At 36.1% G+C, this 14,791-nt stretch overlaps 1 protein-coding gene across 1 annotated transcript in view; it reads right to left on the bottom strand.

The window, feature by feature from the left end:
- Window positions 1-14,477, bottom strand: part of LOC128985040 (uncharacterized) — a 29,028-nt gene extending 14,551 nt beyond the window's left edge. The window contains exons 1-4 of the mRNA XM_054404416.1: window positions 14,396-14,477; window positions 10,302-10,542; window positions 9,364-9,483; window positions 5,203-5,640 (exon numbers count right to left, since the gene is read on the bottom strand). Of these exons, the coding sequence (XP_054260391.1) occupies window positions 5,203-5,640; window positions 9,364-9,483; window positions 10,302-10,482 (739 nt within the window). The 5' untranslated portion in view covers window positions 10,483-10,542; window positions 14,396-14,477. The remainder of the gene's footprint in view (window positions 1-5,202; window positions 5,641-9,363; window positions 9,484-10,301; window positions 10,543-14,395) is intronic.
- Window positions 14,478-14,791: the final 314 nt, after the last annotated feature.

Genomic DNA, 14,791 nt, shown 5'->3' with positions numbered 1-14,791 from the left:
ACAGGAATCTGACCTTTACAAAAGCTCGGGCAATTTTCGAATATCAAGATATTACTTGGGAAACAATTTCTCACAAATTTACTTGAAACATTCTCTGGCGTATTGTTTACACCTCGCCTATAAAGTTAGTCAAAGTTATGTCTACCATGTACTATTACTACCATTACCATTACGATTAACAGTTACGTAAACTTATTAAAAAGTGGGTATGTTACTTATCACTGCAACCATCTACATTCTACAATGTTAATAAATTTAAAATGAAATGAAATGAAAATTCCTCTTCATTGAGGCGAACTTAGGACCTCATGGTCCTTTCTTACAGTTAACCTCTAAAAAACTAATAATAACAACAAAATATTAACAAAAAATACAATTTACATGATTGTAGCCAACGTTTTATCACAAGATGGTATAAGAAACTACTCCTTAAAATCAGCTAATTTTTACTTAAATGCCCTTATACAGTGGCAAGAACGTGATAAAAAGCAATAAGAAATACTTGTTTGATCCATTCTTGAACATACAATGCCGAACAAATTTTTTGACGAGAAGTTGAATTATTTGTAAACATTTTATCCATGTGCTACTTTTGCCTGGCGGGACGTGCCTAACCGGTTTACAGCTGCTAACAGGACGAGAAGTGACATCAGCGTTATGTTTATGACTTATTACGTAACTTGTCAACTGGCACTGGGTCGCGATGAGAACCTATTCGCACTACAACCGTTACCTTTTTGTAACTGTTCCCTGCGAAACCGTTGTTTTTTCTACTGCAATCCCTATTTCATGTTATCAAACCAATTGCATCTGAGTGACGTATCTGTAAACAAACTTGGACAAGGTCGTGGTGAGAACTCTTTGCACTGCGACCGTTACTTCGCAACTGTTACCTGCGGAAAAATATATTTGTTCTACTTTAACCCCTGTTCTATTACAATAGACCAAGTAAAGCATTACATCTGAGCACAGAATAAAGAGTGCCTACTCTACAGCCCTATCACAAAAGCCTACAACACAATAAAACACGTAAGATACGGAAACAGTATAATAAAAAACACAGGAGTTACTAGTTGAAATAATATTAATCTTTTACTTTTGGGTATCTATTTTAGGTTCATTTTGATAAATAAACGATCAGAACCATAACTTAAAGTAAGTCAATCTAAAAAAGAAGTGTTAAGCGAAACAAGCAATGTACTCGTAGACTAAACAAACTATTACTTTCCTCCATACCGTACAACATTGTCATAATCACATTTAATAGTCAATTGTTCAAAGTAACGATTACTACCTGCTAATAATAGGCTACAATTAACAAGCTGATTAAACACAGATTGCATTTTACAGTTAACACCTCTTACTCTCTCTCGCTTTCTCAACCTTAACTCACATCTCTTACTCGTTTGTTGTTGACAACACAGACAAGTTTGAATAATTGGTCAATACTGTGCGTAATCTAGTTTAAAATACCAAGGTCCAGATTTCTTCACTGAGGACTTGATACACAATTAATAATCGTATAGCTTTCAGTAATAAAGACAAATTTAGACGCATTTACCTGTCCAAAGGTCTTACCCGTTTTGTTCTCCACACTTAGTTGATCCACAGCTTAAGGTGGACCCGAACCATCGCCGGTAACCGTATTATCAGTATTATCACATAGTGAAATGAATTGGTGATTAGCGGCAAGTAAACTCAGCTTGCGATATAAACACTACAAAACACAATTGTATTTAAATTTGTAGGTAAACCGCAACCCAAACCCCATACCAACTAAACTTCATCTTCATAAACAACTTCATATTAGCCCATCCCATATCTATGAGAACCATCTTCAGCCCAACAAATTGAATTTACTATTAATTTGGTAATGGGAATCGGAATTTACGATTATCCACAGTTAACTTTACAACACTAAATACAATGGCGAAAACTAATTTTAAATGTATTTTCCTGTACGATAAAAAATACCGAAACAATTGCCATCAATAAATTACAATAATATTCCTTAGGTATTACAGGTGTGATGAAACTCCCACTGTTCATCTTGAGTTAGCCTTATTGAAAGTTAAGAACTTTCTTAGTGACGAAGAATTGAAACATGTCCTAGCATTAGAATGTAAATAATTCAATAGAGATTTTTACTACATATATTCGTAATATTTTAAGTCTATTATCTTACTTGTGATAAAGACTATGAAATGCTCGACGTTCAACTAGACTAAAAGCATTAGCTAAACGCGTCACATGCGGTGAAGCAGTTAACATAACATTAAGGCTAGGGCCACACTTGGCGACTTTGTCGCGGCGACAAAGTCGCGGCGTCAATGAATGAAACTGCGTAGCATTAAATTAAATGGAAGCGGCCACACTAAGCGACTCGCGACCAGCGACCACCGGCGACAGAAAAATAAACGCGACCGGGAGCGTTTTTCGGTCGCGGCGACAAATACGCTCCCCATGTTATCTTACGGCACCGGCCATACTAGGCGACAAGTCGCTCGCTCACCCCCCCTTTGCTGCTCTATTTTCATATCTATATTATTTAGTTTTGGACTGGCATGGAAAATATGCTTTTAAAATACAAATATTTTCATCGACATAATAATTGTCGGCATGTTTACATGTGTCATGTAGCATATATGAGATTTAACTCGTCTGGTATAGCAGGAAACCAAAACCTCGTGTATTTTTCAAATGTCGTGCGTCGTCTTCAATGCCATTAGCTTGCCACAGCTATGCACATAAAAAAATACTACAAAAAAGCTATAATATCAAGAACGCCATCCATAAACAATGATTTTAAAGGTAATTCGCTCCATACCTGTGGTTTCTCATCCTTTTAGCGAATTTTCCATATAGAGAATAAATTATTACGGTTGCATGGTAGAACCTAAGCCCAGGACCGACTTAATTTTCGTTTTGAGGTCCTCAGAGGCAAAAACGCCCTCCGTTCAAATTCATATATATAAATACATATGCATCTATATACGTATGCAGTGTATATATTTTATGTTTATTTAGGTCTATGTGCTTATTAGGGCGACAACTTAAACAAAATTGATGAGATTTTAATGGTATTTGGTACAAATGTTTAAACCAACGTTAATTCAAACGGGCTCGCAAATTAGAATGATCAGACTATGAGAATAAGGTTTTAAAGGGCTTTAATAGGGTATAGCATTAGTTCTTTCTCATTTTTGACCCTAAAACATAAATTTCACAATTCCATTCCAAACTGTTTTGTTAGCTAAAAAATTTTATACTTTTGTACATTTTAAGCGGTGTTGAAAGCCTAGCGTTTACGGAGATAATTTAAACAATTGTAGCCTACATTTATAATGCCCGTTTTTATGGAGAATAAACTGTTGTAGTTTGCTTGTTTATAGATATATTTTAATAACATTTTGCAATATTGTTAATTTTGTACTAAGCTATCAAAATTTTAATTAACAAGCACACCTCATTAGGTTACCTTATCTGTATCAACAAACCTAAGCATTAATTTAAATTCATCTTATATAAATTGAAAATAAATCCGACAAGTTTAAGTGAATATTTTAGTGGAAATCTAGCCAAACAAATGTAAATTCACTTAGTCTGCAGGTTTTTTGCGGTTGGGGTATTTAGATATACAAGAGATAGCAACATCAAACATTAAACAGTGATCTGACGATTTAGACATCCACATTGTTTTTAAAAACATAATTTAACACTTTAATTTAGTAAAAATTGTATTCCTTTGTTGCTGGTAAATGATTAGAGACTATTACGTGACCTAGTACGAAATATAAAGAGGCGCCGGTGCACGTACGAAAATACTTTAACTATATGATTTAATTTGTAAGATCCACTTGAATTGTATGATACTGCAAATAACAGTAAAAACCATCAATGTATTCTAAGATCATCCAAAAACATACATAAACAGTCATAGATCCTTATTTATTTCCATAATCAATGACACGATTTTAAAAGTACAATATATTATCTCGAAACTCTATATTTACTGGTATGGTAAAAAGTAAACTGAAAGGTTGAAATTGTCGCCTATTGTGGCCACCCCCAGCGACTTTGTCGTCGCGTCAAAGTCGCGCGAAAAAAAGTCGCCGCGACAAAGTCGCCAAGTGTGGCCCTAGCCTAACACAGTTTGAGCGCGTGATGCAACCTCAGCGTTAACATTAACTACGCGGCATGCGAAGGTTAAACGTAATATTGTCAGAGGTCTTCGCGAATGTCATCTTGTCATATGACATGTCCGCCTAAACTAGCTTTAGTGGAACACGGAGTCAAATATGCGAATGTCGTGTATTAGCTGATCACGTGTTATTGTATTTATACAACTATTGAGCATATACTATTGAAAAATCGCGATTATTTTTTGAGAAAGTTGTTTATATGTCAAAGAGTACTTTAACCTCCGCACTATCCTTACGAAACTGTATGGTAAAACACTACCACACTATCTAGTAAAAGTGTTTCCAAACACAATCCTTTATTAAACATAGCATTATGATTTTAGAGGAATATCTGTTCTTCCTGCCCATGATGTCAGCCTACTCTATTAACTTTTGTAGAGTAGTATTATTTACGAAAATTCTGAAGGTATTTAATTTTAGGGGGAAAATAGGCTTAACCTTTAGGTTGGCAAACATTTAGTTCTGCTTCAGCCCTTTTGGCAACTGCAATGACATGATAGAAAATGCTTCTTAAAATTATTATATTAACCCCTATTAGGTCAGCTATATTATTTGTACAATATCGGAAGAACTAGTAGTATGGAAAGCGTGATTCAATAGTGATTTTAAAAATCTGAACTATGAGGTTAGGTGGACACTTTAAGCTGTCAGAGACTCGCGGATGGTAACCACGACCCAAGAACGAATTGGAGACGTTTTAAGATTTAAACCTTGCGTGGTTCTAAAAAGTTTGTAAAACAAAAGCCTTCCACCAACAGAAACCCTGTGTTACAAATAATGCAAAGTTCAATATTACATGAAACAATGGATTTCCATTGATGTTTAAGGTTCACTCTTGAGGATTAAGAATCAAATGCACAACCCACAGCTCCCAAGCCTAAAGCTACTCAAATAGTGTTTATATGATAACAAGAACTATTGTAAACTCTCACCGATCATTAAACAGTCAATACCACAACATATAAGTAATACCTCCACCTATATAATACACCTGGCCTACCTCTGATCTGCTGGATGTGGGTGTCATACTGTGTTCTGCTCCTCACCTCCCGTCTGACCACCCCAGGATGTATGGTGTGCTGGTAGTCCTGGTACCACTGGTGCTGCTCTTCCAGCAAATCCTCCGACTTGACACTGGCAAGTGACGTCACCGAAGATGTTCTCGAACCCAAACTCTTCTGACTCAAGTACGCGGAGTCTTCTCTAGTGAGCTGCTCCTCGGATGGGGTTCGACTCACTGAGATCTTAGACGGCACAAACTCGCGAACGGTTTTGTGAACCGTGACTCTTTCAAACTGAACTACTTTTCCTCCGGTGAGTTTTCCGTCGACCTCCGCCAGATCACCTTCCTCCACCGTGTGTTCTACCACTTCCTCGAAGGAATCGTGCGCGCTGCTGCTAGAGGACGCCCCGCTGCCCCATCGGGACACTTTTACATCTGTTGGGAGATTTGGTTTACTGGATGGTCCTATGAGAGGGGGTAGGTCTTGCAATGTGTCATGAATACATTGTTGAAGTATTTAAGGTTTAGATACAAGCCTGGACCCTAGACCCCCTAGACCCTAAATGGATCAAAATCCCAACTCCTTACCCAACAATATTCTAACAAATAAACCATGCTGAAAAGTTGGCTGGACACAATTTTCGTACTTAGCTTTGTTTATTAAGACTAAAATGTTATTTTCGTTTCACTGCAATGCCGTTAGCGAAAACAGCTTTTCCCAACCGATAAGTTGCTAGGGTAAAGAGGTCATTTTACTCCGCTGAACAAAAATTCTGGAGTCGAGGACATCAACATCAACTGTACAATTTTGTGCCATTAAAATTGTTCCGCTGATTTGGTTATAGTTCCGGCTGATGAAAATACAATTGCATCGTTGTCAAAATGTTGTATTTATTATCGTGTTGCATTTTCATTTTTTTTACTACAATAACATTGACTCTTACTCATTACTCAGACAACCATGATGAAATTTGATTTATTATTGAGTTGGTGAAGTAATACTTGTTGTTTCTAAATGATGGTAAAAACTGTTTGTACACAACAGCAAAATAAGATGGAAATAATAGCTGGAGCTAATTTATTTAGGTAAACAGGAATATTCTAAATTGTAATTTTGTAAGTTATTCAGCTAAAATAATGGAGCAGGATGTCAAAAACCATCCATCACACTGTGTGGAAGTGTATTTTCAACCCTCGCTCATCTTCCAACCTCGGATTCGCATCGGCAGGCAAAGTTAAGCTCGTAATGAAATATTTAATTACTTTTACGCTTTCAATATTCTTTAACTGACCTCCTAATCTTTCTCAGAACATTTTGACACGGGTTTAGATGCTTTGTCATCCAACTCAAGGGCGCTTGTTCCCGCGATGTTATCACGTTTATAACCCGGGTGTGGCAATCGCAGATCTTTATGCCGGTCCATGTCTGCTGTACAAGCTCCCCCCTCTCTTCAGCACACCTACAACCTACGGCATTGGTTAACAATGGACTGCAAACGCTTGTGGTCTACGAAAGTCTCCACCGCATGGTAGGATAGGATGTTAGAGCAGATGAAAGATTGCATAACTCGAGAAGGTATACAATTAGTAACTGATTTAAGGTGGCAAACATTGCGGTTTTATTATTATTTATTATTTTATTATTTAAGAGTCCTTTTGATCGAGTTAATTCATGGGTTTTGACCAAGTTAATTTTGCAGTGTCATTTGAAAAGAGGATGAGTTTTCTTCCTGTAACGTAGTAAAAATTAAAACACTAGCGATACGAAATATCCATACATTTGACCTTCAAATTGAAATAATTACGTTTCGCAATATAGGTACAGTAATAAACTTTAAATAAGACCATTATTTGATTTTCTACGCATATTTTGTCATTGGAATCACACCAGATCTACAACCCACTTCAGCAGCTTGTAGTCTGCAAATCGAATAGTTATTGTTCAATTTATTTTTTTTATTCGTACCCTTCCCGCATGTTTAGTTGGTCGTTTAAGTGTTTTAAGTTGAGTAATGGACTTGCGAAATTATATCAAATGTGTTAAATGTATCGAATGAATCTGAAAATTACGCGTACCGGTATTTAGATTATTTTTGTAAATGATTTTATGTCTGTGGTAAACCAACGACCTTCAAATCCATTCTCGTGTCTAAATCTGTATCCACGCCAGTTAACTGTCTACAGACTGTACTTTGCATACAAATTATTAATTAACCAATTTTCCAAATCACCACTTAATGAACCTTACTCAGCCTAAACGCCCCACTTGCATGTGTTATGTTACTTGGAATCTATAAGCAAGTGGACCACAGCATGATCAAGCTAGTGGTCTGGAAATAGTAATTTCAAGACGTTGATGTATGTATTGAGGTCGTTCGTTGCTACGTAAACACAGTTTTGCATTTAGGTCTTGAAATTCAATAAATATCCTTCAAGGCTGAAGGATGCAATCTTCTTCATTGTGTATTTTAAATTAGGTTTTCTAATACTTGAACGCTTTTTTGCATAAGGAATCCTTCTTGTTAAAACTGAATATTAATGTTTACATTTACTTTAAACAAACAGATAAATTTTGAATTGATGGTAAATATGAATTTTGGGCCGATAAACGCTTTTCGATATTATTTACTCTTATAAATGTATTTTTAGCATTTATTTAAATTTACCACCATGTAAATATTTAGAGTATAAGTGAAACTTGTATGTAAAGTATATGAGTGGTGTGTTAGAAAACAATTTTACAAACAAAAGTAAAGAAAAGTTTAGTCTTTCCCAGTTTAATCGGTTTTGTAAAAGGTTGTTAAATTTATTCCACTAGTATGTCGCATATGAGTATATTAGGTAATTAAGTTTGACTTTATCATAAAAACCTAACTTGCCATTTTAGGTAGCAAAAATGTATTTGTTACTTTACACCACCAACGTCAACAAATAGGCAATGAATACAAACTACTAAAGGTCACATTTCATTGATAACCGTGGTATGTGTACGGGTGTTGTTTGTATAATGTATGTATGTGGGTTATATGATAACAGGTTGACGTGCAATACCGAGTAATCATTGACTGATTGGGCAAATTATACTTTCACCTTCACCAACCCATGGTTAGGTTTAGCCAAATGGCCCAACCTATGGTTAAGTGTTTAAACGCAGATCGGTAAATTTATGGGCTCTAAGCTAGAAAGCTGCGATCAGCTGTTTCATGCTAAATACTTTGAATCAGACTGCAATTTCAAGTTCAGATCGCTTGATAAAATTATCGGAAATGTTACTTGTAAAATTGTTACCACGCCTTTTCATTCGGTGAAAGTATAACTTTGTGCAGTTAAGTAAATGACACGGGAATTTTCATGGTTTAATCTGAATAGTAGCCTACAGGCTTTGGCCGGTGTTCCATCACACATTATCGAAACAGCCGGAAGAAAAGGGCGTTTTCACTGTTGTACAGGATATGGTCTTAACAGCTACAGCTGAATGTGGCACATACCGTAGGTATTTAAATATGAAAAATTTGATTTGTGAGTAGGCCTATTCACGTTTAAATAAATATTTGGGAGTGTAATGTTATGAATGTAATTTAGTTTAGCAAAATGACTGACGTTTTAACAAAAAATATGTTTTCGTCTCTTGGTCCTAGTTACGTTTTTTGTATATATTTCCCCATTTTTGATGACAGATTGTGCACACGAAAAAATATATACTCTCTGCACTGAACCTAAATATCTCGAGGTTTATTACACTAGGATAAAAATAAACCGGTGTCCAACCAAACTATTACAAAACCTAACAATTTTTAATATCTAAAGACTTGGCAGAAGACTCTATTTACCGTAATTTGTCTGCTTACTTCAACATTGCTAGAGCTACCATTGCAAGACATATATTAGTTACATATTCCTATTTATTTCCTCTAGGCATCTTCCCTAAATACCAATGTTTCTAAATTTTGTTTTCAATTATTATCTATTCACCCACTCTCTATCCTCTTGTTCCTTCAACTATCGCTAAGTAGCCTATCCTATTATTTTGAGAAGTCTCTAATTCCCTGGTTTAATTACTATTTCCCAGCTCCCTTCCTCTAAACATTCTTTCCCTAACACTTTAACTTCTCTTCCTCCCTAAACTTCCCATCTCCCTCTGTCCCCTCTCATAGGTACCTCTCCTGGGCGTAGCCCCGGCGTGTCTGAGCGTCACCCTCTCTCTCAAGTCTGCACTCTCTGTCATCCTCTTCCTTTTCTCTTCTTCCAGTCGCTTTTCCATCTCGGTCACATCCACGGCTGGACCGGAAACAACCTTCAGCTTACCAAAACCCCGAAAGCCACTTCCACTTTTTTGTTAACTGCTCCTATAATTATTTCTCGTTTTCCGTACAATAGTTTGATTTAAATTTAGCTTACGAGGAATAGTTATTTTCGTCGACCTAAACTTGACTGAGTAAGCGCAAGTTACTAGAATTACTGTGCTAATTTAAATGCATGACGTTATACATGAAGTAAGTAGAGTGTACGTACACTGACTGAGCTAAATATCACGGTGGCATTGGCAACGACTTAACAACACGTGAGCAAGTCACGTGAACTGTTGTTTTCAGTTTCTATGTATTAAAAAGTTAATTTCGTATTTAGTTTTATAGCACTTCTAACTTTTCCCTTCTACAGTTGCAAAGAATTGCATACATTGGATACATATTTTGAGAAAACATTTCGTTCAAAATTAATCAATAAATTAAATAGTATTTTAGAGTATATCCACGCCTTCGATAAAACGATTATACTACCTACCTACGTTTTTTTAGTTATCTAATATACGTAAAATATATTTTAATTTGGGAATACTAAAAACAAATAAAGCTGTATGCACATTTTTTACATCAATTACATAACAATATATTACTATAAGGGAAATATATACGATCTAACAAAATTACAAATACGTACAAGTTATCTACGATACCAAGTTTTACTATTTAGGTGTCAAACTAAGTGTGCTGTAAGGTTTATTATTTATTTATGATTTATTCTACTAAATGGAAAGAGCTATTTATTTGTTTATATTTAGGGTGAGTGGCGGTGGCTAAGGGGTTCGGTGGCTTTACCAGTGGCCTTCGTCTCGTGCACCGGAGACCCGGTCTTGCTGCCGCTCCACAGCTGCTCGTAGAAGTCCCGTAGTCGCCGGGTTCCTCCGGGGGTCCTGGGTGACTCAGGAGTTCCTGAAGTCCCTGGGGAGCCCCCCAGACCCCTCCTAGGGGATTCGGGGTGCTTGCCACCATTCTCCATCTTGTTTAACACATTGGTCTGTAGCACTTCACGTTACTTCCATCACTTGACACTCACTTCCTGGAATTGATGAGGTTTTTAGATTTATTTTAGGTATAGTAGGTGTGGAATAGGAATAACCTGGCTTTATATGCAATGGGTTGCAAGTTTTAATGTAAGTTAGGGAAGAACACTCTTGCAAAATTGCTTTATATGTGTGTACTTAGTGAAAACTACTAAACTTGTTTCTGTTCATGTTTTGTGACATACAACTTATAAACCACTATAAATGACAACACTTTTTACCGAATAAGGTAATTTTGGTTGCCGTAGTACGTCACTAAAAATAGTATGGTAGGATGTAAACAGATTAGCCTGATTAAAGCTTTTACGGTTGTTACGTTTATACGCATTATAACAACTAAACAATTTATCCGTGCATAAAAGTTAAAAAAGCTTGAATGGTCTAAACATAGATTGATCAGAGACCAAAAACAACTTCCAACTGAATAAAATATCAAACCTATTTAGTTTTCTACAAATTAACACTTTGGCCTTAACTAATCAAAAATGTATTTAATTTTAATCGAAAAGTAATTACTATGCTCAAAATTGTTGTGAGTCAAAACAGATTTAGATATAATTAGAAAGTCACGATAGATCTATCAGATAATGACAGAAACGTAGTCTAAATGTTAAGAATGGGTCAAGGCAAACCAACGAGCCAACGCCGTTCGTCAAGTTGTTAAATATCAAAGACTTTTGGCTCTTCAGAGTCCTATTTGGATAACAGGGTGTTTAGATACTCGACGTGTGGATAACAGATAGTTTGGATCACCATGTGTTTGCATACTTGACATTTGGGTATCCGAACGTTTGGATAACCAACTTTGAATAACTGTGTCCGAATAATACGGTACCCGTATAACTGGGTGTTTTAAAAACTGAGTTGAAGACTGTCGAAGCAGAACCGAAGTACGGAAAACTCCGTGTCCGGATAACCGGGTGTTTAAACAAGCTGTGCAGAACCGGAGTAGGTCAAGAGCTCGATGACATCAGCGCCAGTTTAAGCGCACGCGGGTTTTTGGAAACAACCGATTATGTTAATAAGGCACAAATACAGATTGCTGAACTGGCTGGATTTCGTTAGAGAAAGGATTGCCTCGGCAATTCGGCAAAACAAACAAGCCATTGTTAGCCAAAAAAATAGTTTTATTGTGTTGTAAACCCAAAATCTTCTTGTTACTGAACTATATTTTACCAAGTAACCTACAACATGGTATAATACACACTCTTTTTCAAAATGTCGCCGCAAACGTAAAAAGTCCTCCGCATTTGTAACCATTTGTAAAGCACACGATAGTTCAGTTCAGAATAAACCGAAACTTGTAAAAGTTGGTGTCTGGTCGCGAGTACCTCAGCAGAGTCTCGTACAGCTAAAAACAAGCTGTGTAAATCAGAATAACATCCACTAATGGTTGCGAAGAGCTTAGTTCGCGTGCGGATGGTAATAGGAACGAAATGTCACAGTTCATCAGGCTGAAGTTGCGGTTGAAGTTGGTGAAGTTTGTCGATAAATGAAGTTGCCACTGATACAACACCTTCACCGACGACCTTTACGTTGATTACTGCAGCGTGGGTTGCTGCTGATAACCCTATCGGACTCGAACGAAGCGGAAGTTTTCGGGTGTTGGGTTTTAGTGCGGAAGGGATTTAGCTTTTAGCCTATTTCAATGAAGCAATGTTTCCTGAGAGTTAATTTGTTGGAATGTAATCCCCAAAAAAAAATGCTCTTAATACAAGATTAAATATGTATTACTATAGTCTCATGATGTATTTGTATAGCCAGCATATTTTATACCTAATTTCCTAGATAACCTAAATGTTGATGAAACTCATAATTGTACATGTTCTCCCTTCTATGGCAATATTTAGAATAATTCATTAAGTGCTAAGTGAGTTACGCATTTAAGATTTAGAATTGAAAATGCTTAGCAGTTGTTAAAATAGAGTTAGGCATATTACATTGTGGCTCTGACATAACTAGTATTACAGAGGTTTTAAGGTATTCACCGCACATTAATTTTAAGTGATGCTTTGTAGTATCCAATTATTTTTCAGTAGCGTCTAAATCAAATGAATGTCCCGCATGTCTTCTAATTATTATGAGTTCTAGGTCGGAACATAGCAATATTAGCTAAACATATCTAATGGTTAGAGACTCCAGGACATTTTAGAATATACATACAGTAATGGTTAGCTCATTTTTTACTATTAACTAACACAAAAGGGGGTTGATACTCATTAAGATAGATAATTGCAATAGAAAAAAAGGAAATTTATATTTATTCTATTGTAAATCGACAGGGACGTGATTAAAAGCATTTAATTTAAATCACAAACTGTCAGCCCTATTTAAGCATTTTTTTATGATATTGTAACTTCTTCAACATAGAAAACAAAATTGGGACATTAACGTGTAAATTAAGGTGAATGCAGTAAATTACAGTGAATTCTAAGTGATTAAGAAGTCTTAAGTGGAAGCTTAGTTAGTTAGCTTTCTTGTTAGATAACTAGAACTTGAGTGATAACACAGTTAACATCGTTATGATAGTTAGCTTCGCCGCCAGTGCAAGAGTGTCAAGTCCCTTAGGAAAAATCTTTGACGCTCCTTCAAAGCATTATGGAAATGATTCCATAGTCAATCATTCAATTAGTATAATGAAATAATTCCTTCTAGTTGGTATACGTGTGGAATTACACAATTGCAATAGACATCGCAATAGGTCTTTATTTAAGTTTAACATAGTTCAAATATGAGTATACACAAAATAAAGTGGTATTTGACACTAGCTCACATTATCAATGGCGATTTTTTATCAATTTTTTTACTATAAACCTGTAAACCTAGCTCAAAAGTTTCACTACTTGACTCATAACTGGCAGATTTGAAACGACCTCTTTATACACGCTCGCCCTTCATTTTCAAATCCTAAGGATGGCGACCATATCATCAATACCAGTTTTTTTGTTTGTTTTATATATCTTACGGTTCCTGACACTATTTAGTCTTTTTTCAGTTAACCTTTCCCACGATTTGGTCAAAGCACCTTGTTTATTTACAAGAGCTCTCACAATAAAATTATAGCAAGTTACCTAATATCATACTGAATTGTTTGTGATAATACTGTTGAATGCATTTATTGTAATAAATAATCTTTATTGTTTAGTTAATGCACTTTATTTTACATGTTTACCACCCAATTAGTTAGTAAAATAGAAATATTTTTCTTAAAAATAAATCAATAAGAAAATGAAATTTTAAATCGAGGGCATTTAATGTGTATCACTATAACTATTTGTTATGTTTTAATTACTATTAACAAATAATTGTGGATATTTATAGGCATGCACTGTGGGTGCGATGCTCCCTGGTGTGGATTAACGCCCGCCCCGCACTAGTGAGTACTACATGGTACTATGACTATCCGCAGTACTATCCTGGAAATTAGACCAATTCGTTAATTACAAGGAAAAAATGTGGTTCGGATTCCACTACAAATTGTGTTAGTTGCCATTGGCTGTATTGGCTGTTAATTAACAGCTGTGTCTAAGGAACATGTCGGCCTTAGTCACTTACAACCACAGAAAACATACTCTTACAACTTACAAGACTACAAGATCGCACCACTCATCCTACACGCATCCTTCACTCATATTTGGTTTAAAATACGCACATAATGGCGTCCCAATCTAAAATAATTATTTATAATTGATCATTAATTATTGATATTGATAATAGATCCATACAAATAAAGAGCATTTAAGTTTAAAGATTTACAATATTTTCCTATAAAACTAAAAAAGAACAAAGAATTCATCAAAATCATTATTGCTATAAAGCCAGGTTAAATAGGTTCATTTAGATGTATACCTCACACTATAATCCCAGTGACCGCAAGTTAAGTGTAAAATCACACAGAAAAACCGCGATGAGCTTCGAAACTCGATATTTTTGAAACCGAACCGGCGTAACGCGACCGCGAACACTACGCAAACGCACTCTCTCCTCAACCGACCGCGTCCGCGAAACTACTGACTGATCGTGATGGCCGTGGTGGGAAAAGCGAAAGGCGACAGCAACATAGCAGGCAGTGGCAGAGGGGTCACGTGACCTGAACAGCTGATAGCAACAATGCACAACACTTGGTGGGGCCATCGGTTATCTAATCGGCATTGGCTTCACTGGGATTCCGGATTCCGGTTAAACGTAACCCGGATTGATCATTTGATGATTCCGGTTGAGATGATTTGCAGCGTGACTTTATTT

This window comes from Macrosteles quadrilineatus, unplaced genomic scaffold, assembly GCF_028750875.1.
Source record: "Macrosteles quadrilineatus isolate MER2022 unplaced genomic scaffold, UCM_ALF_1.0 Scaffold_2__2_contigs__length_208266976, whole genome shotgun sequence".
Lineage (NCBI taxonomy): Eukaryota > Metazoa > Arthropoda > Insecta > Hemiptera > Cicadellidae > Macrosteles > Macrosteles quadrilineatus.
The sequence above is the reverse complement of the archived record's forward strand: the minus strand, read 5'-3'. Positions and strand labels throughout refer to the sequence as shown.